The sequence below is a fragment of the Maniola hyperantus genome, chromosome 3, assembly GCF_902806685.2.
Source record: "Maniola hyperantus chromosome 3, iAphHyp1.2, whole genome shotgun sequence".
NCBI classification, from domain to species: domain Eukaryota; kingdom Metazoa; phylum Arthropoda; class Insecta; order Lepidoptera; family Nymphalidae; genus Maniola; species Maniola hyperantus.
Window position 1 is genome coordinate 1743263 of NC_048538.1, and position 21712 is coordinate 1764974.

Genomic DNA, 21712 nt, shown 5'->3' on the forward strand with positions numbered 1-21712 from the left:
ACATATTTTATTACTAAAAAGGGAAATATCATCTTACTGCTACTGCTGTTTTGAAACTGCTAATCTGTATGCTAAACCTTTATTCAAGTTTGCACACTTTCAAATTAGGCTTTACACAAGCAGCTTGAAGCAGTCATGAACGTCTTCAAGGTGGGACTGCAAAGTAGTAGATATAATAGTATCAATCAATCAATCTTTTATTTGCTTAAATGTAGGTAGTAATAGTAGATGATATAGTAGTAATAGTAGATATTCGAGATATTGTAAAGGATTATTTAAATGATAAGAAAGCTTGGGAATGAGTTGCTTAACAACTTTCTGATAATTCTAATAAGTTTAAGTGATTTTATAAAGTGGTGATAGTAAAAAACATATAGATACCCGGCTAGGTTTGTTGTGGGCTCTTCTCAGACCTGGGTGCGTTTGGAACCCTCTGCTTTAGTTTTATGTTCGCATAAAAATTATCACCACTATTTCATTGTGTATTATCAAAAGTGTAATTTATTGCCTATTTTGAACTATTATATAAAGAGGTAATGTCGTTAAGTTTGTTACAAACAAACTAAATGGGGGTAATCTTTGGAACTACTGAACCGATTTTAAAAATTCTTTCACCAGTAGAAAGCTACATTATTCCTGACATAGGCTATACGGGATCTTTAAAAATCCAAATCTACGCGGGCGAAGCCGCGGGGATCAGCTAGTTTTGAATAAAATATTTGACTTTGATCTGTATTTGTATCAGCGGTTAGTGGAAAAAAAGATCTGTAAGTATCTGTATTCATATCCAATACTTTTTGGCAGATCTTGGACGGAGTGTTAGCATTGTTAAGTTTAATTACTATGTATATGAGTAGTTAAAGAGTAAAAGTTAAGGTCTGCAGGATACCTAGTTGGAACTGCACTTCTTCCTATTAATTAATTATTATTGATGACCTCCCTGGCGCAGTGGTGAGCGCTGTGGTCTTATTAGTCAGAGGTCCCGGGTTTGATTCCTGGCGGGGGTTTGGAATTTTATAATTTCTAAATTTCTGGTCTGGTCTATTGGGAGGCTTTGGTCGTGGCTATAGTTACCTAGGTAGGGTCTACCGGCAAAGCCGTGCCGCCAAGCGATTAAGCGTTCCGGTATGATGCCGTGTAGAAACCAAAGGGGTATGGGTTTAATAAAAACTGCCATACCCCTTCCAGGTTAGCCCGCTATCATCTTAGACTGCATCATCACTTACCATCAGGTGAGATTGCAGTCAAGGGCTAACTTGTATCTGAATAAGAAATAAAAAAAAAAATTATACTTATTAGAATTAAATCAGTACAAACACTCAGTTTTTTTTTTTTTTGCAATTTTTTTTAACTTTTAGCTGTAAAACTGGTTTTCAACAAGTAAAAATACTGAATTGTTCTCAGTTTTATAGATCTTGTTTTATTTTTGCTGTTGTGTTCTCAGTTTTATAGGTTGTATGTTCCATTGAAATTTTAAATATAAAAATTAAGTCTGTGTTCTGTATTTGCGCCTCAGCCCTCATTCAAATGAATGAGTTGAATCTTTGTACAGCTGTTGTTGGCATTTGCATGACGGTTTCTGACGTAGTACTATCAATGTTCAACAGTAGAATGTAGGTAGCTGTGGAAACGCTGCATCAATCATTGCTATCATCTCAGGTTTATCTATGAAGTTTGATTTTAATATAGTTTGTAACGATCGGGCTGGCATATAGGTCCCTGTACCTGTTAAAGCCCCTTAAAATATATTATACCAGCTGCTCGATTGCTGTAGAATACAATGTTACTATTGCAATCACCTCTGATTGGTTGACGCTCGCTCACTATTGGCTACTATGCATTGTTGCATCAAGAATCGCACAAATTCAGCCAATCAGATCAATTGAGATGGTAATAATGATTGATTTTTTGACAGGTTTTACGAAATTGACCTGCTGATTAAAAAAAAATGTAATTGGCTGAATTTATATTATTCTTGCTGCTGCAGTGAATTTTAGCCAATAGCGAGAGAGTGTTGACCAATCAGAAGTGATTGCGATCGTTACACTGTAGCTGGCAAACTACGGCGGTTTTAAATAAAAGTGACTACTGCCAGCCCTACAGTAAAACACCGCAGTTTGAAGCTTTTGAAGAGAGCTTGAGTTTATAAGACTGCGCGATCCTCGTGAATATTTATATTAGCTGCTATATTATACAGGGGTTTTAAGGCGAAAAACTTTATTGCAAGAAATATTTTATCAGGTAGTTCTTTTTCCGTAGTGTAAGTACAATATGCAGACAGTAACGACTTTCGTTATGTTTGCGTAAAATCCTTCGCTAGAAAAATAATACAAGTAATTAATTATCTGTACATATACAATTCACAGTCCTGACTGACTTATATATCAACGCACAGCCTAAACCGCTGGTCCTATAGACATGAAATTTGGAGGTTGTGTTGTTTGTAAAGAGTAGGTATTCACAAAAAAAGGATTTTTCGAAATTCCACCCCTAAGTGGGTTAAATGGGGGTTTGAAATTTATGTAGTCCACGCGGACGAAGTCGCGAGCGTAAGCAAGTTAAGTTCATAAAGTAGAGTCGTGGTAGCCTAATGGTTTAGACGTCCGCCTCCTATTCGGGAGGTCGGGGGTTCGATCCCGACCATACAAGTCTAATTTGTTGGAGCTATGTGCGTTTTCAGCAATTAAAATATCACTTCCATTTACGGTAAAGAAAACGTCATGAGGAAACCTGCATACCTGAAAGTTCTCCATAATGTTCTGAAATGTGTGCAAAGTCTGCCAACGTGGTGGACTATGGCCAAGCCTTTCTCATTCCGAGAGGAGACCCGTGCTTATTAACCAATTAAGTAGTCAAAACTACTTTTGACCAGCCTCTATAGTCAAAATATGTACTTTTAACTCTTTTTCGTAGTTAAAAGTAGTTTTCACCGTATAGTTCTGATTGGAAAATGTTACGCTAATAAGTTCAGGAAATATATTCCCCGCCGTTTTCCCAATTTTCACGGCAGTTACCCTCCGAACGTAGGGAGAGGCGCACGTTCGCCGCGAAAGTTCCCGCCAAAATGATCGCGAGAGGTACCTATTCATTATAACAGTATTTTATTTTCTTTCGTTAGTATTTACCCGACTGTGGCGAAGCCCAAAGTATTAAAAAATGTTATACAAAAACTAGTTTACTTTATAGAACGTAAAGTTGGTTTTCTTTTATTGAAAAGCTCGAGAAGTTTATGAAAAGAAAACTTTTGTAACTAATTCATTAGTAAAAAAGCTTGTTTTCTTAAAAAGTCTGGATTCAACCTAGTGAAAAACTTTAGTTATTTATTTTCCCTTTTTCTTGGAATAGCTAAGTACTTTAAATGGTTTTTTTTTTGTTACAGTAACCGTGTTGGTGTTAGTAGCCTGCGTTCAGACCGCATCAAGTTTTGGTGAGTTATTTATTTGTATTAAAATATACATATTTTAACTTTTGAGAAAAGTAAACAATGTGTTTTACACATTTTGAACGGCACTGATACCTACTCTTTACAAAGAACACACCCTCCAAATTTCATTTGTGTAGTCCACGCGGACGAAGTCGCGAGCATAAGCAGTTTTATATGTACAGTTTTTCGCATATTTCACCCCAACAAAGCCAGGGCGGGTTAGCTAGTGCTGTAATATGTTTCAATCATCGTAAACTCGGACAAATTAACACGGCAGTGCTAATTATACATAATGCCCTTTGTGCGGATTAGATGTTGAATACTGATTCACAGACTAAAGTGCGTCATATATTGAGCGCGAAGCGATAGCTATCAATAAGCTAGTCCATACTTCCATACTATCTAAGTGACTTTTGTAATATTATAAATGCCGTCCGTCTGTCTGCTAGCTTTTCACGGCCCATCAGTTTAATAGATTTTGATGAAACTTGGTACAGAGTTAGCGTACATCCCAGGGATAGGCATATAGGCTACTTTTTATCCCGGAATATCAAAGAGTTCCCACGGGATTCTTAAAGGCCAATCCGTTTAACCGATTTATTTGAAATTTAGTACAGAGGTAGCTTGCGTCTCGGAAATTGACATATGCAACTTTTTATCTCAGAGTAGGCATGGAGGCGCCTAGCGATTTAGCATTTCGGTACGATGCCGTGTAGAAACCAAAGGGTAAAGGGTTTGATAAAAAACACTGTCATATCCCTTCCACCTGGAAGAAGGAAGCGGCTGCTTCGACTGCTTCATCACTTACCACCAGGTGAGATTGCAGTCAAGGGCTAACTTGTATATGAATTAAGTAAAAAGCCGCTGGGTTCAGGCGACGACGCAAGACCGTGGAAGAAACCTAGTCCGGCGGTGGATGTCTATCTATAGTTTTTATGATAGTGTTTTACCTACACTTCAAGGTCTCGCGATACCCAGGGGAGATGCAGGTTCAAATCCTGCCAGTTCCGTAATTTTGATATGTATTTAAAAGTAAAAAATCCCGTGGGAACTCTTTGATTTTCCGGGATAAAAAATAGCCTATGTCACTCTCCAGGTCTTTATCTATACCCATGCAAAAAATCACGTCGATCCGTTGCTTCGTTGCAACGTGATTGAATGACAAACCAACAAACCAATAAACAAACACTTTCGCATTAATAATAAGGGTACTGGGCCCTAATCGTGGGCGTCTATTGGTTGATATGATCTGATCGCTCATAGAATGCACTAAGGCAACGGCTTGTGGTGAATATCGAACTATCGGTATCTTGATTAGTATTCAGCTCTCTCGCACACGAACCAATTTGAATGGCTGTAGTGTTAATTGTTTATAGATTTTGTCTTTGTGCTGTACGCTCTAGGATTGTCAATATGTGTATTGCATTGATATTGTATATAGTAACAATAGGCGGGATTAGGTACTTTGGTATAATCTGCAAGAAAAAATACCTACAGTGCGATCTTGGCGCGTGGCGAAAATTGGAACTAACGTTGCCGTCAAGTGTCCACTTTGTTCTTGTTTGAATAAGCCTTTGTTCTCCAACAGCGCCCCCCTGTCAATGTCATTCAAGTGCCAAGAGAGCCTTGTCGCACTGTATCTAGACTCGCACACGAAGGTTTTTTTTAATTTATAGAATAGCGCATGGATACGAATAGCGAATACCTGCTGACAAGTGATGATGCAGCCTAAGATGGAGTGCGCTGGCCTAGAAAATGCCTTGACGGTAGGTACCTACCCATGATAAAATAAGAGGGGGGAAATGATGCTAGAAGGGCGTTCCTAGCGGTTCGAATTAAAAATGAGGAGGCCCATCGCTTGTGGTAATGGGGGCCCAAATAAGGCAAGATGTGGTGCGTGCATTAATAATACTGTCTCCTAATTCTACGGTGCTTTACATTATAATTGCTTGTATTGTGCAAGTGCCTTGGGTCACATATTACACGCTTTGTACGTACCTATCGTACTATACATAGACTGCCAAAATTATAAGCCTTCCTAAAAAGCCAAATCTATCCGGCTATCCTGGCAATTGAATGGCATGGCAACCAGTGGCGTGCAGGTCATAGAGGCATAAATGCACTGCTTACCCCAGTTGTAATAGCTCAATGCATATTTTTCATTATGACCTGCATGTAAACAGGTTCCTATACCTAACTAATGCCTACCCTGGCTTCGAACACTGTGCACGCCACTGCTGGCAACCCTGTTTGTGTGGAATACTGAAATGATTCAAAAGTAAACGCTCAACATTGAGAGCGTTAAATTCAAACTAATCAGGTAAGTGGACCAATCCATTTGGCCGATATCCGCTAAAAACGTTGCTTTTAAAAGCTTGTTTAATTTTAGTTAGTTGATCGTATTTAAAAAAAAATCGAATTTTGTTTGTGCGTTTGATGAAATTGTTAACAAAATAATTTGAATGAATGAGTTGTTAACACGGAACAGAAAGAACAGTGGAAGTGCAATTCACCAAAATTACTATAGGAACCGCTGTCGCCAAACTCATACAAATATACCGATAGTCATATATTGCACTACAAAGAAACAAATCATTTGATTTGTCGTTTAAGTTTAGTCAAAACTAGCCTACGTCACAGATTTGGAAATAAACCCTGACGCTCTAGAAATAAGATTTATTTTGCTTTAGCGGAAGAACGTATTTACGAGCTATAGTCACACTCACGTCACACTAGATTCAATTGTCCAATTAATTCCGCTACTTGACCATAGATGGCGGTATTCTAAGTAGTAGCAATTATAAACTTAATTACTTTAAACATATGGTTGACATTTGCGTGATCGGTCGATTTTTTTTCCTCCTCAGTTAAGGCTGCACCACGTAGCTCAATGAATTACCTATCGATATCGATAGATACTCGTTATTTTGTTCATTCGCAAAAATAAAATTAAAAAAGGTAATTATAAAATTGAATAAAAGTGCTGGTATGTATGCATGCCTTTTACAAGTATGCACAATAAATACTGCAACGTATGAAAATAGATAAATTTTATTTATTGCCCTTGAAATAAAACATATTTGTTAAGAAACTGGCGTTTCGAAAGTCTTATTTTTAATTTTAATAAATGGTGTATGCGAACATTTATGTATATATTTTTCGACTATTGCCTTCATCAAATCGGTAACGTGATTAGACGCAGGAATCTCCGAATCACTTTGTCTTTTTGAAGAACCTGGAGTGACCACATTTATCATTTTGTGGCTGAAACCAAAATTAAATTTTGAGAATAAATCCGTACTAATATTATAAATGCGAAAGTGTGTCTGTCTGTCTGTCTGTCTGCTAGCTTTTCACGGCTCAACCGATCAACCGTTTTTGATGAAATTTGGTACAGAGATAGCTTGCATCCCGGGAAAGGACATAGGAAGTTGAAAAGTTCCCACAGGATTTTTAAAAACCTAAATCCACGCGGACGAAGTCGCGGGCATCATCTAGTACCTATATAAAAATGAATAGGAGAAAAATTAATTAGTGTGTTTATGAATTAAATTTGATATTTAGTCAGTCAATCTTCATACAAAAATATAACTAAGAGGTGTGTTGTTTTGTATTATAATATCAAGTATTTTCAATACTTACTGAAAGTAATAAAATAAAACAAGGTTATTTGATTAAAAGACTTAACGATTTTCATTGATGGAAGCGCAGTAGGTTTCGTATATTATCTATATCCTTTATTTGATATTATAAAATCGACTTCTAAAAAAATGTTCAGAGCATATCATGCTTGATTTGGTTGGCATCCAATTAACTCTACCCGTTGCATCTATCCATTTCTCTTTGATGCTTGCATCTTTGGGAAACCTAAAAATATTTTAAATGAAGGTTAGAGGAACTACTGATGTCTATTTAGTGATCAATGCAACGTCTCACTCATTAATAAATTATAATTATTGCGTTACTATTTATTTATATCCTTGTATCGATATCAATCGATAAATTCAATATTCTACTTGGCCACATCACTATTTGAGTAGCGAACACGAAGCGAAGTACTTTCGGAATAGAATCAATCCAAAATAAACTTTATCTTAATTGTTTAAGGTTGATTTTGACTAACCGTTCTATTAAATATTAGTAAATTGAAATAAATTAAGATTTTATAGAAAACAATGAAAATCGTACTTACCGATGATACGAAACACCTCCATTTTTAAGATTTTTTCTCCTACTATCATTTTTACACTCCAAAACGGAACAGTAACATTGCTAGGGCAATATGAATTTGTCGCGAGACTACCAACTCCACGCGATGTTAGAACGCGACTGGGATCAGTTTTACGTAACTACGCTTAATTGTGGCACGCGTGCCACGCCTACTTAGCACTTCCACTGTTTTTTTTGTTCCGTGGTTGTTAACTATATTATGGTACAATTGATATAGTTTCACGAAGGCCACTGATTCATGCTAAAGTATACCGTAAGTGGTAAATTAAAACTACCTGACTATTTATAAGTACTTGTAAAAAGTTTACATGAATAAAAAAACATTTTATTCTATTCTATTCTATAGACCTATTCCACTTCTTGATACGTCTAAGGGGCTGTCTCCACGAGCGAGAGTATAGACAGCCGCTTACTCACAACCTTGAATGGGAAGCTGGAAGAAATCTCTGTTTACAGATAAGCATTTCCAATGTAACTTAATTTATTATCACTGTGTAACTACTATTTTGGTACATGAAAAATAAAAATAAATAAATATATAAAAGGAAAAGGTGACTTACTGACTGACTGACTGACCGACTGACTGATCTATCACCGCACAGCTCAAAGTACTGGACGGATCGGGTTCAAATTTAGCATGCAGATAGCTATTATGACGTAGGCATCCGCTAAGAAAGGATTTTTGAAAATTCAACCCCTAAGGGGGTGGAATAGGGGTTTGAAATTTGTGTAGTCCACGCGGACGAAGTCGCAAGCATAAGCTAGTAAATAAATAAAAGTGAAATTCTGGCACTTAATTAACGTTTCCCATAAGATAACTATATTTCGTTCACTACATTATCACGAAATCTCAATCCACGAGTATCCAAGTATCCAAGTGATACTGCTCCCTAATATGAAGTTGCAATGGGATTTTAGTGTTTCGCTCAGCACTCGGAGGATCTGATACATTATTTATGGGACGAAGTACTGTTTCCATTTCGTACATTCATTTGACTTTCGCTTTTGTTCTTCGAGACAGACCGCTGACAGAAAAAGGGAGTGAATTTAATGTTTTGCGAGTGTCGAAACTCGAACAGCGAAAAATACTTTAGGTAGATGAACCTTTAAATTGAGACTACAACAAAAGCATTTTTTTTTCTCTCCTACATCTAAACATTTAATAGATAAAATAAAAAAATTACTAACTGACTGATCTATCAAGTATCAACGCACAGCTCAAACTACTGCACGGATCGGGCTGAAATTTGGCATGCAGATAGCTGTTATGACGTTGGCATCCGCTAAGAAAGGATTTTTGAAAACTCAACCCCTAAGGGGGTGGAATAAGGGTTTGGTGTAGTCCACGCGGACGAAGTCGCGAGCATAAGCTAGTGGATAAAGTGCGAAGTGTTCGCATCATTCGGGAGTCGAGAGCATCAATAATTCCCCGGCATGGCAAATGGACGAGACGAGGACTGTAACAGTAATTGAAATCCATTACTTTAAGCAGTACTTTAATATCAGACGGTTTCTTACAAGTCACCATCTTAAGCTAGCTGTAACCAAAAACTAAATAAACATAGTGCCCTAGACCAATCCCATAGTGTTGCCACCTCTTACAAGGACGCTGTTGCGGCTCGCTGCACGTGGAGCTCTATTCACTCTTCTTTTGGATTTTCCAGTACTGTAGCTAACGGGGAAAACGGAAGTCGAAAAATCATCCCATGTTCTAGCAATTCTAAACCCAAAACCCAAACCATGTGGAAACCTGAAAGTCGTTGGTTCGGGTCCTATTCGTTGAACAATTGCACTTTGCACTCCACTTGCCTTCATATTACTTATCTATTCACAACTTTTTCCAAGATTTCCCTTGACGTAGGATGTAGCGAAAGCAATTTTGCAGAAACTTTTCTCCAACTAAATCGTGGATAGGGTGCGAAGTGTTCGCATCATTCGTGAGTGAGAGCATCAATAATTCCCCGGCATGGCAAATGGACGGATTCATTCCAATCCATCGGGACGAGGACGCTGTTGCGGCTCGCTGCACGTGGAGATGCCTGTACCAAAATCGATACACCTCCATTTGTTTTTCATTCCTGCTCCTATTTGAATGCGTTCAGGTACTAGTTTATACGGGGAGAATTTCTAGAGCGTGGCTTGCTGAGAAATCAAAATATTGCCTCAAGTTGTGCAAGTAAATAAGTCTGAAGGCACCACATATTCCTACCCCTTTTTGGAGATGAGTAAGGAGATTTCTCTTTTGCATTTTTTTTTTCGTTTTTTCTTATAAGGTATCTGAATTTGCACATGCAAACTGTGGAGCCAACTCCCATCGGTGGTGTTCCCACTAGATTACAACATGGGGTTATTCAAGGGGCGGACCAACAAATTCCTATAAAAGGCCGGCAACGCATCGGCGCGGTTCCTCTGGTGCTGCAAATGTTTATGGGATAACTGATAGCTTAGTAGTTCATATCATTGATATAGTTCTTGCATTTCACGAAGGCTACTAACTCATGCTTGTGTTTAAGTACGTAAGGTACACTAAAAGTGTGCGTTTGACAGCGCTTGCTCGCGACTGATTGGTCGGACATGCACGCACAGTCGCACACTCACGCAATGTCCATGTTAAAGTTCACTAGCCTTCGTGAACTGCATGAACTGTAAAAATGAATAAACGAAGGTAAAAATTCAATATTATATTTACGAATACGATTTTGTGTAAGGGGAAAAACAAAAGATTTACAGAGAAACAAAAATATGAACTTCAAAGTTTCTTGCATAGACAAACCAAGTCGGTGTTAGTCCAGGGCATGCATCAATAATTCGGTGTCGCACTCGCAGATACAGAGCTCCTGAGGGAATGCGTTCGATATCGAATTTAGAGGTACGAGGATATGGGGATATGGGGGCACATGCACGGCTATGTTATAGTGGTATTGGGGGTAGTTCGCTCCTTCTTTTTAGTCATTGACCCAAAAAGAGTAGTGTTATCCATACTTCCATACTAATATTATAAATGCGAAAGTGTGTCTGTCTGTCTGTCTGTCTGCTAGCTTTTCACGGCCCAACAATTTAACCGATTTTGATGAAATTTGGTACAGTCGAGTTAGCTTACGTGCCGGGGAAGGACATAGGCTACTTTTTATCCCGGTAAAGCAAAGGGTTCTCACGGGATTTGTAAAAACCTAAATCCACGCGGACGAAGTCGCGGGCATCCTCTAGTAAGCAAACAATTCACGTGGAAGTACAATGGTCTTCATGGAAATCCAACTTGGTACTTAGTTGACAAAGTACACAGTCTAATTTATGCACGAAAGGGGAGGCTTAGAAACTCTTCCGTCCTGTCGACCACTAGCACTCTCATAAAGAACACTAAACTGTCGGCATAGAACCATACTTTCATGTAGGTACCGACCTAGTGTTAGTACCTAAAGTCGTCATTGTTTAACCGACTTCAAAAAAAAACCGGCCAAGTGCGAGTCAGGCTCGCGCAATGAGGGCTCCGTAGAATCTAAATATATCAAAGGAAAAAATGACTGACTGACTGACTGATCTATAGATCTATATATAGAATAGAAATACATCCATAGACAGTTTTTGGAAAAATCTACCGCTAACGAAATAGTGACAGTCAATGTTTTGAATACGGAACGCTATCTTAAGCGTATTCTGACACGCACTTGACTTACACTTCTCATCATCATGATCAACCCATCGCCGCCGGCTCACTAACGGGTCTCCTCTCAGCGTGAGAAGGGTTTTGGCCATAGTCTACCACGCTGGCCATGTGCGGATTCGTATGCTTCACACACCTTTATGAACATTATGGAGAACTCTCAGGCATGCAGGTTTCCTCACGATGTTTTCCTTCACCGTTAAAAGTGATATTTAATTAATTAAAACGCACATAACTCCGAAAAGTTAGAGGTGCGTCCCGGGATCGAACCCCCGACCTCCAATTAGAAGGCGGACGTCCTAACCACTAGGCTATCACAGCTTTTTACTTTACACTTCTGCGAGAATAAAATTATTGTAACCAATTATGACAATTTATAACTTCAATTGCATTGAAGAGTCTCTGACAAATTGTAAGTGTGTACCCGTACCTACTTGTACCTGTCAATGGGCCTGTTATTGGACCTTTATTATAAAGGGAAAATCGACGGTAAAATAACCTAATTTTATTCTCTTTAGTGTCATTGCATAAGTCCCGCAAATTGCTATTGCGCTGAACCATGTCTCATCAACATTGAAATGACGTCATTTTGACGTCAGTCGAAATAAAAATATACCATCAGCTCGAAACTTCAGTCTAGTGCTGACTTATAACTGGAATAGAACCAAAAACTGGAAAACTGGCCAAAAACCCCTTCTCAATCTGAGAGGAGACCCGTGCTCTGTAGTGAGCCGGCGATGAGTTGATCATGATGATATGATGATGATAGTGGTTTATAAGATCGATTTGGGATTCAGTGAACGTTTTTTTATAAAAACTCGGTTAACCCCGAGTAGTCTGTTGAAATCCGTTCAGTAGTTTAAGCGTGAAACATGCACAAACGGACAGACATACAGATAGATAAATTAAAATATTCAATATTTTAATGTACTGGAAACGTCCAGTTAGTTATTTTTGTAAGTAGATATAGACAGATATTTACTTACTTAGTTTCCAATCATTCTTTGAATATTTCTTGAAAAAAATAGTTTTCAAAAGAAACCATGTTCGGTATAAAACGGCAAACTTCAAAAGTACTTTGAAAGGACCTGGTCGGTTGAACTACTTGATACTCGTCGCAGTAACTTAAGTCAGTTAGTTATAAAAGAACACTGAAACATGCAGGTGCCAGGCAGTTCTCAGTTCTTTATGCGAGAACTTCGGGGACGGGAGAACTTTCAAAGCCTCTCGTATCGTAAGTAATTTAGCTTGTCTACTTTGTCAAACTGTACTTACGTACTAACTATGGTACTTTGTGCAGCTGACAAGGTGATGACGTAGGTCTTAGGCGCAACGCACATCAACAGAGGCAAGGTGCGGCGTTTTTCTTGATAACAACTCAAACTAGGGTGTACACTAAACGTAGGAACACTAACGTGAGTGGAAGAATAACACATGTTGTGCCGACCCCACGTAGCGTGGGATAAGGTACGGAAGAAGACCTGCTTTTTCTGAGTCATGCCTTATCTAAATCTAAATCTAAATATATAAAAGGAAAAGGTGACTGACTGACTGACTGACTGATCTATCAACGCACAGCTCAAACTACTGGACGGATCGCGCTGAAATTTAGCATGCAGATAGCTATTATGATGTAGGCATCCGCTAAGAAAGGATTTTTGAAAATTCAACCCCTAAGAGGGTGATATAGGGGTTTGAAATTCCTGTAGTCCACGCGGACGAAGTCGCGAGCATAAGCTAGTCCTGTAGATATACCTTTCCAGCACCGATTTTTTTTATTTTTTTATTACCAACATAAAGAATGATTAACAAATCCAATTTAGACACAGCAAAAAACCACGAAGGTTTTAAAAGTGTGTCATTCCGTCTACTTATCAATACTTATAATAATTAATACATAAACTAATAAACTTACTTATATACTTACTTACTTACATAAACGTACCGACTATTTCATTTCGAAATAGTCGGTACGTTCCTAACAAATTGGTTACCTATCGAATGCACTCCTCAGTACTCGCCCGCTGCATTGGCGATCTGAAATTATTGATGCGTGCCCCAAACCAGCACCGGTGAGGGCTTGCTGTGTTTCGAGACAGCTTTTTGTATTTGCTTTATTGCGGGAAATTTTTGCTTGCATGCAATATTATATTGTGCATTTAGAATGCACGGGTAAGTATAATCATTTTCTGAACGGATGAAAACTAAAAGGTTGACTTCGAGTGAGCAACATAAAATGAAAACCGAAAACCTACCTTACAGATGAAGAAAAGTTTTTTTGCTGTTTCCTGAATAGTTATGCATATTTATGATATTTGAAATGATATTTTTTTTAAATAGACAGTGAGCAAACGAGCAAGCGGGTCACCTGATGTTAAGTGATTACCGCCGCCGATGAACATTTGCAGCACCAGAGGAATTGCCGATGCGTTGCCGGCCTTTCAGGAATTTGTTGGTCCGCCTCTTGAATAATCCTATGTTGTAATCTGACTTGACGATATATAAAAACTTACAATCACAAATGAGGAGTATGCGGGGATCATTACACACATTATTTTGTGTGGTGTGATGAACATCCCCATCAAGTGCCTATAGAAAATTAACAAAAGGACAATATTATAAAGAATATAAAATCTTGTATATTAGCAAACTTTATCTAACTTACCAAAAAAACCTTTGGGCGCCATTTAAACTGACGTTAAACATGTGCGTTGGAATAAACATCCATATCCATACTAATATTATAAATGCGAAAGTGTGTCTGTCTCTCTGTCTGTCTGTCTGTCTGTCTGTCTGTCTGCTAGCCTTTCACGGCCCATGCGTTCAACCGATTTTGACGAAATTTGGTACAGCGATAGCTTGCATACTTTTTATCCCGGAAAATCAAAGAGTTCCCACGGGATTTTGAAAAACCTAAATCCACGCGGACGAAGTCGGGAGCATCATCTAGTAATAAATAAATTTACTATTCGTTTTAATAGCACTTACAGTTTTGTGGTAAGACGCGACTCACTGAAATTTCAGAACGTAAAAAGTTCTGATACCTACTTAAAATGAGATTATTTTGAGTCTACGTTTTCCTATGTGTGAACTGTCGACCAACGGGCTGCGAAACCGGCTACACGCCCAAATCCCGCAGGATTTAGATGGAATCCATCCATTTGCCTCGATGGCTCGGAATTATTGATGCTCCCGATGCTATTTGCACTTCATCCGCGATTCAGCTGAAAAAGTTCCAGCGAAATCGACGCAAATTGATTTCGATGGAATATGTGATGAAGCCCTAGCCGTTTTTATTATATCTAATAATAGTCGCATATGATCTATGAATAATGAAAATGTGATTTTGGGGATCCCAATTGGTTTATTTTATTGGTTCACTAGCCGCCCACAGCTCTCTCTCGAAAATATAAATAATCTATAAAAAACTATCTCTATATATAAAAATGAATCGCTGAATGTGTTGCTGATCGCAATTCTCGAGAACAGCTGAACCGATTTCGCTAAATCTTTTTTTATAATATTCCTTGAACTACGAGGGTGGTTCTTAGCGGAGAGATAAATTTAAAAATTGTAAGTATTAAAAAAAATTAAAGAATCGACTGTTAGGCGGTACGAAGTTCGCCGGGTCCGCTAGTAAAAAATATAAATAGAAATCCTCTTTAATTCCTATCCCTTGGAAATTTCGAAATATCTGGCTTTATTCTTCATCTAGGTACATTTATAACCTGTGTGCCAAAATTCCAGCTTTCTAGGTCCTACGATTTGGGCTGGCTGTGTTTTTAAACTGTGTATTTAAATTATTGCCTTGCATCAGAGTCGTCCGCATTATTATCTCAACCTGTCACCGACCCACTACTGAGCACGGGTGTCCTCTCAGAATGAGAAACGATTTAGGCCTTTAGATTACAACATGGGGTTATTCAAGGGGCGGACCAACAAATTCCTAAAAGGCCGGCAACGCATCGGCGGCGGTTCCTCTGGTGCTGCAAATGTTCATAAGCGACGGAAATCACTTAACATCAGGTGACCCGCCTGCTCGTTTGCTCGCTATCTCTATTTAAAAAAAGGCCGTAGTCCAAGCCCAAGTGCACATTGATATACCTACTTCACTTCATTCACCTTTCCGAACATTATGAAGAACGGTTTCCTCATGATGTTTTCCTGTTTTCTCCTAAGCGGAGACCCGTGCTAAGTAGAAAGCCGGCGATGGGTTGAGATTTTGATGATGATAATGCTTGACTCTATTACCAGAATATATTTTATTTTTTCCATGTTTCAACAGTAATTTAGTACATTGCCGCTCGTAAGAGCTTACACAAGTCTAAATCGGAAGTAAATGTATTGAAATAATGGTAATAGAACGTAGAGTCTGTTTTTCTTACTAGATAGGTACGGCAAGCTATAACAAGGTACAAGACAATATCGCAACTGCCTAGCAAGTTGACAGAGTACACGCGTACATAAGCTAAATTATGCAGGCAGTAGGATGCCAGCAAAGCTTAAAAACTTGTACCGTCCAAGTAGGGTTGCCTATATTCTCGAACGATTACGAAACTTGTAACAAAACGTCTAAGCTTCGACGTCACTGGCAGGCATTCAATGTTCCTATATTTGACGCTAGAAAGCCAATAAATCGCCTACTTTTCTTTGATTTCACGTCACCCATAGCTTAATAAGCTGTGATAGCCTAGTGGTTAGGACGTCCGCCTTTTAATCGGAGGTCGGAGGTTCGATCCCGGGCACGCACCTCTAACTTTCGGAGTTATGTGCGTTTTAATAAATTAAATATCACTTGCTTTAACGGTGAAGGAAAACATCGTGAGGGAACCTGCATGCCTAAGAGTTCTCCATAATGTTCTCAAAGGTGTGTGAAGTCTACCAATCCGCACATGGCCAGCGTGGTAGACTGGCCAAAACCCTTGTCACTCTGAGAGGAGACCCGTGCTCTGTAGTGAGCCGGTGATGGGTTGATCATGATGATTGTCTTATACATATTTTGATTTATCCCGTGGAACAATCCCGTGGGAACTCTTTGGTTTTCCGGGATGAAAAGTAGCCTATGTCACTCTCCAAGTCTTTGAAACCCATGCAAAAAATCACGTCATTCCTTTGCTCCGTTGCGGCGTGATTGAAGGACAAACCAATAAACCAACAAACAAACAGACTTTCGCTGGGTACTGATATCGTCGATTCAGGATCTAAACGAGAGATCCCTTACTCTAGTTCACTCTGCTAGTCTATCCAGTCATTCCTTTTATTGATACAATTGAAAATAGGTTATTATCCTGATATTGCTATAATATTAATTTCTTATTTAAACCCAGCTTTTATAAATTCAGGAGTAAATTGAACGGAAAGTTATTTCAGTTTATTAAAATATTTTATATTTTTCGGCGAAAAATTGTTATGTGATTATTTATTATTATTTGTGATAACGCTTATAGCATAACTAGCTGATGCCCGCGGCTTCGTCCGCGTGGAATTAGGTTTTTTAAAAATCCCGTGGGAACTCTTTGATTTTCCGGGGAAAAATACCCATACAAAAAATCACTTCAATCCGTTGCACTGTTACGACATGATTGTAGGACAAACCAACAAACAAACACGCTTTCACATTTATAAAGTAAAATAAAATAAAATAAAATAAAAATCTTTTTTATTCGAATAAACTTTTACAAGTACTTTCGAATAGTCGGATGCATTTACCACTGGTTCGGAATGCCTTTCCTACCGAGAAGAACCAGCAAGAAGCTCGGCGGATGCTCTTTTTAAATATTTCATATAGGTAGATAAATAATAAGGGTACTGATGTTATTTGGAGATTTGTACAATTCAGAAATAGTGGAATTATGTATTTTTCGGCTACAATTTTCCCCTCCTGGGGCGAGGGTCCTGAGATTTGTGCCTTGTAGTAATACGATCTGTATCTAGTAGAGCCTTTCCTCCTAACTCTTGATATACGGTCCGCGACAGGTTGAGATGGCAATCGGGGTATGAGGCGCGGGGACACTTCGCACACCCGCACGTTACCCGCGCTCGCCCGCACCGGGCTAGGGTGTGCGGAGCGTTCCCTCCAATTGCCATCTCGACCTGTCGCTTACTATATATACCTTCAAGTCGAAAGTGAGTAGGCATCTTCTAGGCAAGCGCGCTCCATCTTAGGCTGCATCATCACTTGCCACCAGGTCTGATAGCAGCCAAGCATCATCCTCATGTTCAACCCATCGCCGGCTCACTACAGAGCACGGGTCTCCTCTCAGAGTGAAAAGGGTTTTTGCCATACCTAGTCTACCACGCTGGCCAAGTGTGGATTGGTAGACTACACACACCTTGAGAACATTATGTAGAACTCTCAGGCATGCAGGTTTCCTCACGATGTTTTCCTTCACCGTTAAAGCAAGTGATATTTAATTGGGTACTTAAACGCACATACTCGTAACTCCGAAAAGTTAAAGGTGCGTGCCTGGGATCGAACCCCCGACCTCCGATTAGAAGGCAGACGTCCTAACCACTAGGCTATCACTTGCCACCGGGTCTGATTGCAGCCAAGCGCTAATCTATAAATTAAAAAAAAGATATGGAACCCATTTTCAATTTATAACATGAGTAACATTTTTCTGCATATTTTTTATTATACATTTGTTGCTCAGAAAGAAAAGGTCGATCCGCATGAGTGAATGCATTCAGCGAGGCACGGTCGAGAGACTCTGAAACTTAAATCTGATAAAAGGATGGCTCTCTCTCCCGTCCCATTTAAATATTTGCTTTACTTGAAGCAGGTAGGTACCTATAGGAGTAAAGACGTCTCGGACTTTATGCGAATTGTTCTCGAATTTGCATCAGGGTTAAGAGATCTTAAATTCAGTTTAATTCTTTAGTTCTCTTGACTTGGCTTGGTGGGACCTCCCACTAATAAGACCACAACGCTTTCTATTTCTATTTGGGGTATAGTCAACCGATAGACGGCCACTGCTGGATAAAGGTCTCTTGTAGAAGCTTCCGCAGTTCCACACGCTATCTTTCCGGTGCAAAGTCGCTATGCTAGCACCTTGGGATCCTAACATGTATCGGTTTTTCGAACTATATGTGCACTGTCCATTGCCACTTCAGCTGAGCTATGTCGGTTACTCTTTTCATCTACGGAACTTCTTATTTCTGATTTGTCCGCATAGAGAAACTATCCAAGCATAGCTCTCTCCATTGCAACTTTCAATTACTCTACAGATTTTGCGTATCACGAAATATTGGCGTAAAACGATAATTCCGCTAGGATGTGGAACGCCCTCCGGCATCAGTATTGCCCTCCACTTTTAATATGGGTACCTTCAAGTCAAGAGTGAATAGGCATCTTCTAGGCAAACGCGCTCCATCTTAGAGCCAGCAGGTCTGATTTCAGCCAAGCAATAGTCTATAAATTAAAAAAAAAAATTAAAATCGAACATGACTAATAAAACTTAAAAGCACTCCTAACTCTCAGAGCCATCTCGGAGCATTACATCGAATCTCTTTATCCGCGAGGTCCAACTCGTATCTCCGGAAGCGAAAGCCGAGTCAAATAAACTCGCGAACTGGAGGCGCCTAGTACCTGACTCCGTGAATAATGCAAAAGATCACCTGAAGGCTGGTTTAGCAATCATACAGTTCGGAAATTAACGTATTTGTGAATAGTAACGGCGTGGGGCGTCTCGCGGGGAAGCGAGCATCGCTAGTACCACAAAGTTTGTCACAAAACAGCGACGGTAGGCCCCTTGAAGTAGTTTTTAGGCCAAATGTTTAGTCAAAGCACACCCAAGTGCCTTCTTTTGGTTACTATCATGTATCTGTGACATAAGAAAATACATTTTTTCTTGGTATAATAATAATAATGTTACTTAATTGCGGCTATACTCACTCACATTAAGTTTGTTACATCGGGCTTGTAGATACATATAATAGAGACTGGACCACGTTCTCTAAGAGTTTCAAAGGGTGTTGGTAATTACTAACACGCCTGAAAGTCGTCAAGAAGGTTTTAGGAAAGCGTCACTAAAGTTGGCGTACTTTTCTTATTTACTAGATGATGCCCGCGTGAGCGCGAACTCTAATTTTCCGCGATAAAAAGTAGCCTAAGATCGTCCCCGGGATGTAAGCTAACTCTGTACCGAATTTCATTAAAATCGGTTAAACTGTTGGGCCGTGAAAAGCTAGCAGACAGACAGACACACTTTCGCAGTTATACTTAATACTGGCTTATGCTCGCGACTTCGTCCGCGTGCACTTCAAAAATTTCAAACCCCTATTTCATCCCCTTAGGGGTTGAATTTTTTAAAAATCCTTCCTTAGCGGATGCTTACGTCAAAATAGCTATTTGCATGCCTTTCAGCCCGATCCGTCCAGTAGTTTGACCTGTACGTTGTAAGATCAGTCAGTCAGTCAGTCACCTTTTCCTCTTATATACATATTTAGGAGATTAGTATGGATTTCGCTAAAAGTCATTTCCAGTGTCATTTTAATTTTCCCATACCTATTATCGTTACTAGTTCGCTCTAGAACAGCGAAAAGTTACACTCTAGGTTCTATGGCACGCTGCGAGGAACTGTACGATATCTAAACTGTTTTCCAGGGTAAGGAAACGACACATTAAAATGTGATCGCAGTATTTCGAAGCGTTACTTTGAAATAATGGATTCGAGATAAGTTGTCGAACTGCGTAATTCGACGAGCGACAATGTGACGGCAATACTTCATGATTAAGCGATATCTAGAGGTAAGGGAGGCGTATCGGGCTGCCATAATGGATTTGTGATTAGCAATCTACCCTCATAATTCGATAAGCGATAATGCGAAGTATTTACCTCCACCACCATACTATATTTGTAAGTGCACACAGCATGCTTGAAAGCATTAACCACTCCCACTATTTACGTTTTGTGATTCAAAGAAATTGTTGTTAAAATATTTGCCATGGTCGCTCTCCTTTATGAAATTTTTGCCGTAGTGGATCCTTATATAAAACGCAGCTATAAACTTTATATTTAAAGAAAATCTCGAGATTTCATAAAATCCTAAACATGCGAAATTTTCGAAAACGACTTCACTTTTCACTTGTTTAGCGACAAAATTTTATTGACACGGGCGGCGTCGAAAGTTCCGCACGCAAAGTTTCCTCGCCATAAATCTTTCGCCCAAGTTCAGATTGCATCGAACTCGGTGCGAGGTTATTAGCTGCTGAATTATTCATCGGCGCAGTATCCAGGCGCATTATCGTTAGATTCCTGCTTAGCGTTGATAGAAATGTCGGATTTGTTTTTTTAGGGGGGGTTTTTTTGATGAACTTCCCTCTTCAACTCTCTCTCTCTCTCTCTCTTTCTTTGTTATTATTTAAAATTTAGTCTAGTAATTATTATGTTTCTCCTCTGGACGCAGTATTCATCGGCCTTGTATCCAGGCGCATTATCGTTAGATTCCTGCTTAGCGTTGATAGAAATGTCGGATTTGTTTTGTTTAGGGGGGTTTTTTTAGTAACTCCTGTCACTTTCTCTACCGCAATAGACAATGATCTACTGTGCCCTTTCAGTTTTCGGTAGGTAATAGGATTTTTTATTTATTTTTTCGCGGTTTTTTTATGCTATCATATCAGTTATCATCAGTACTATCGCCTGTCTTCGTTTTTGCCAGCGTTCTGGTTACACCCTGTATATTAATTTGCATGACACATAAGCAAAACCTGAAAATGATTGATGACCCCCGGCGCGACGTGTGGCGCTCTATTTATCATAATTTGATGATTATCTTGTCGATCACGACGTAGGCAGGTAACACATCAATACGTTACCATATAATTATTCCTTGAGCATGATGGATTACACACACATTATAACGCGTAAAATTTAACTCCTCACTAGCATTCATCCTTACTGTATAACATTAGCTGATTTTCGCGTCTTGGTCTGCGTGGTTTTAGATGTTTAAAATCCCGTGAGAACTCTTTGATTTTAAAGTAGCCTATTTCTCTCCCCAGGTCTTTAAACTATCCATGGAAAAAATCTCCGTTGCTATGTCATTGAAGGACAAACCATCAAAGAATAATAGTGATACTCTTAGATTTCTATAGTTTGAGCTCGGATCGGATGCTACCCCGTTGATACTAAATTAATGTACAGGATTAATCTGCGTGACGCGTGAAATCTGACGCGCCATGATTGATTGTCCCTCGCGTGCGGCGTGTGGGGCCATACATCATCATTTGATGTTGGTGCTGCTGTCATTCGATACTGGGAGTTAAGGACGTCGATACAATGGCTCACTCCTTTGTTGAGAACACGTTTTGCTGCTGTGCAATTTGGAACAATCTTCTACTTGATAAATCTCTAACACTGACTGACTGACTGACAGACATCTTTCTTTTCTCTATG

The 21712-nt window shown here is 39.2% G+C and overlaps 1 protein-coding gene and 1 long non-coding RNA gene across 3 annotated transcripts in view; one reads left to right on the top strand and one right to left on the bottom strand.

The window, feature by feature from the left end:
* Window positions 1–21712, top strand: part of LOC117996275 (beta-1,3-glucosyltransferase) — a 32916-nt gene that overhangs the window by 383 nt on the left and 10821 nt on the right. Inside the window, exons 1-2 of one of the 2 annotated variants that reach the window (XM_034984319.2) lie at window positions 3023–3077; window positions 3380–3427. In XM_034984319.2, the coding sequence (XP_034840210.1) occupies window positions 3065–3077; window positions 3380–3427 (61 nt within the window). In that variant the 5' untranslated portion in view covers window positions 3023–3064. Of the gene's footprint in view, window positions 1–3022; window positions 3078–3379; window positions 3428–21712 lie in introns of those variants that run through there. The other variant, XM_069509722.1, reaches the window with a different exon arrangement.
* Window positions 6458–7824, bottom strand: LOC138404753 (uncharacterized). Its single transcript, XR_011238555.1, has 2 exons — window positions 7617–7824; window positions 6458–7291 (listed from the first exon to the last, which is right to left on the bottom strand). It is a non-coding gene; the product is annotated as an uncharacterized lncRNA (long non-coding RNA).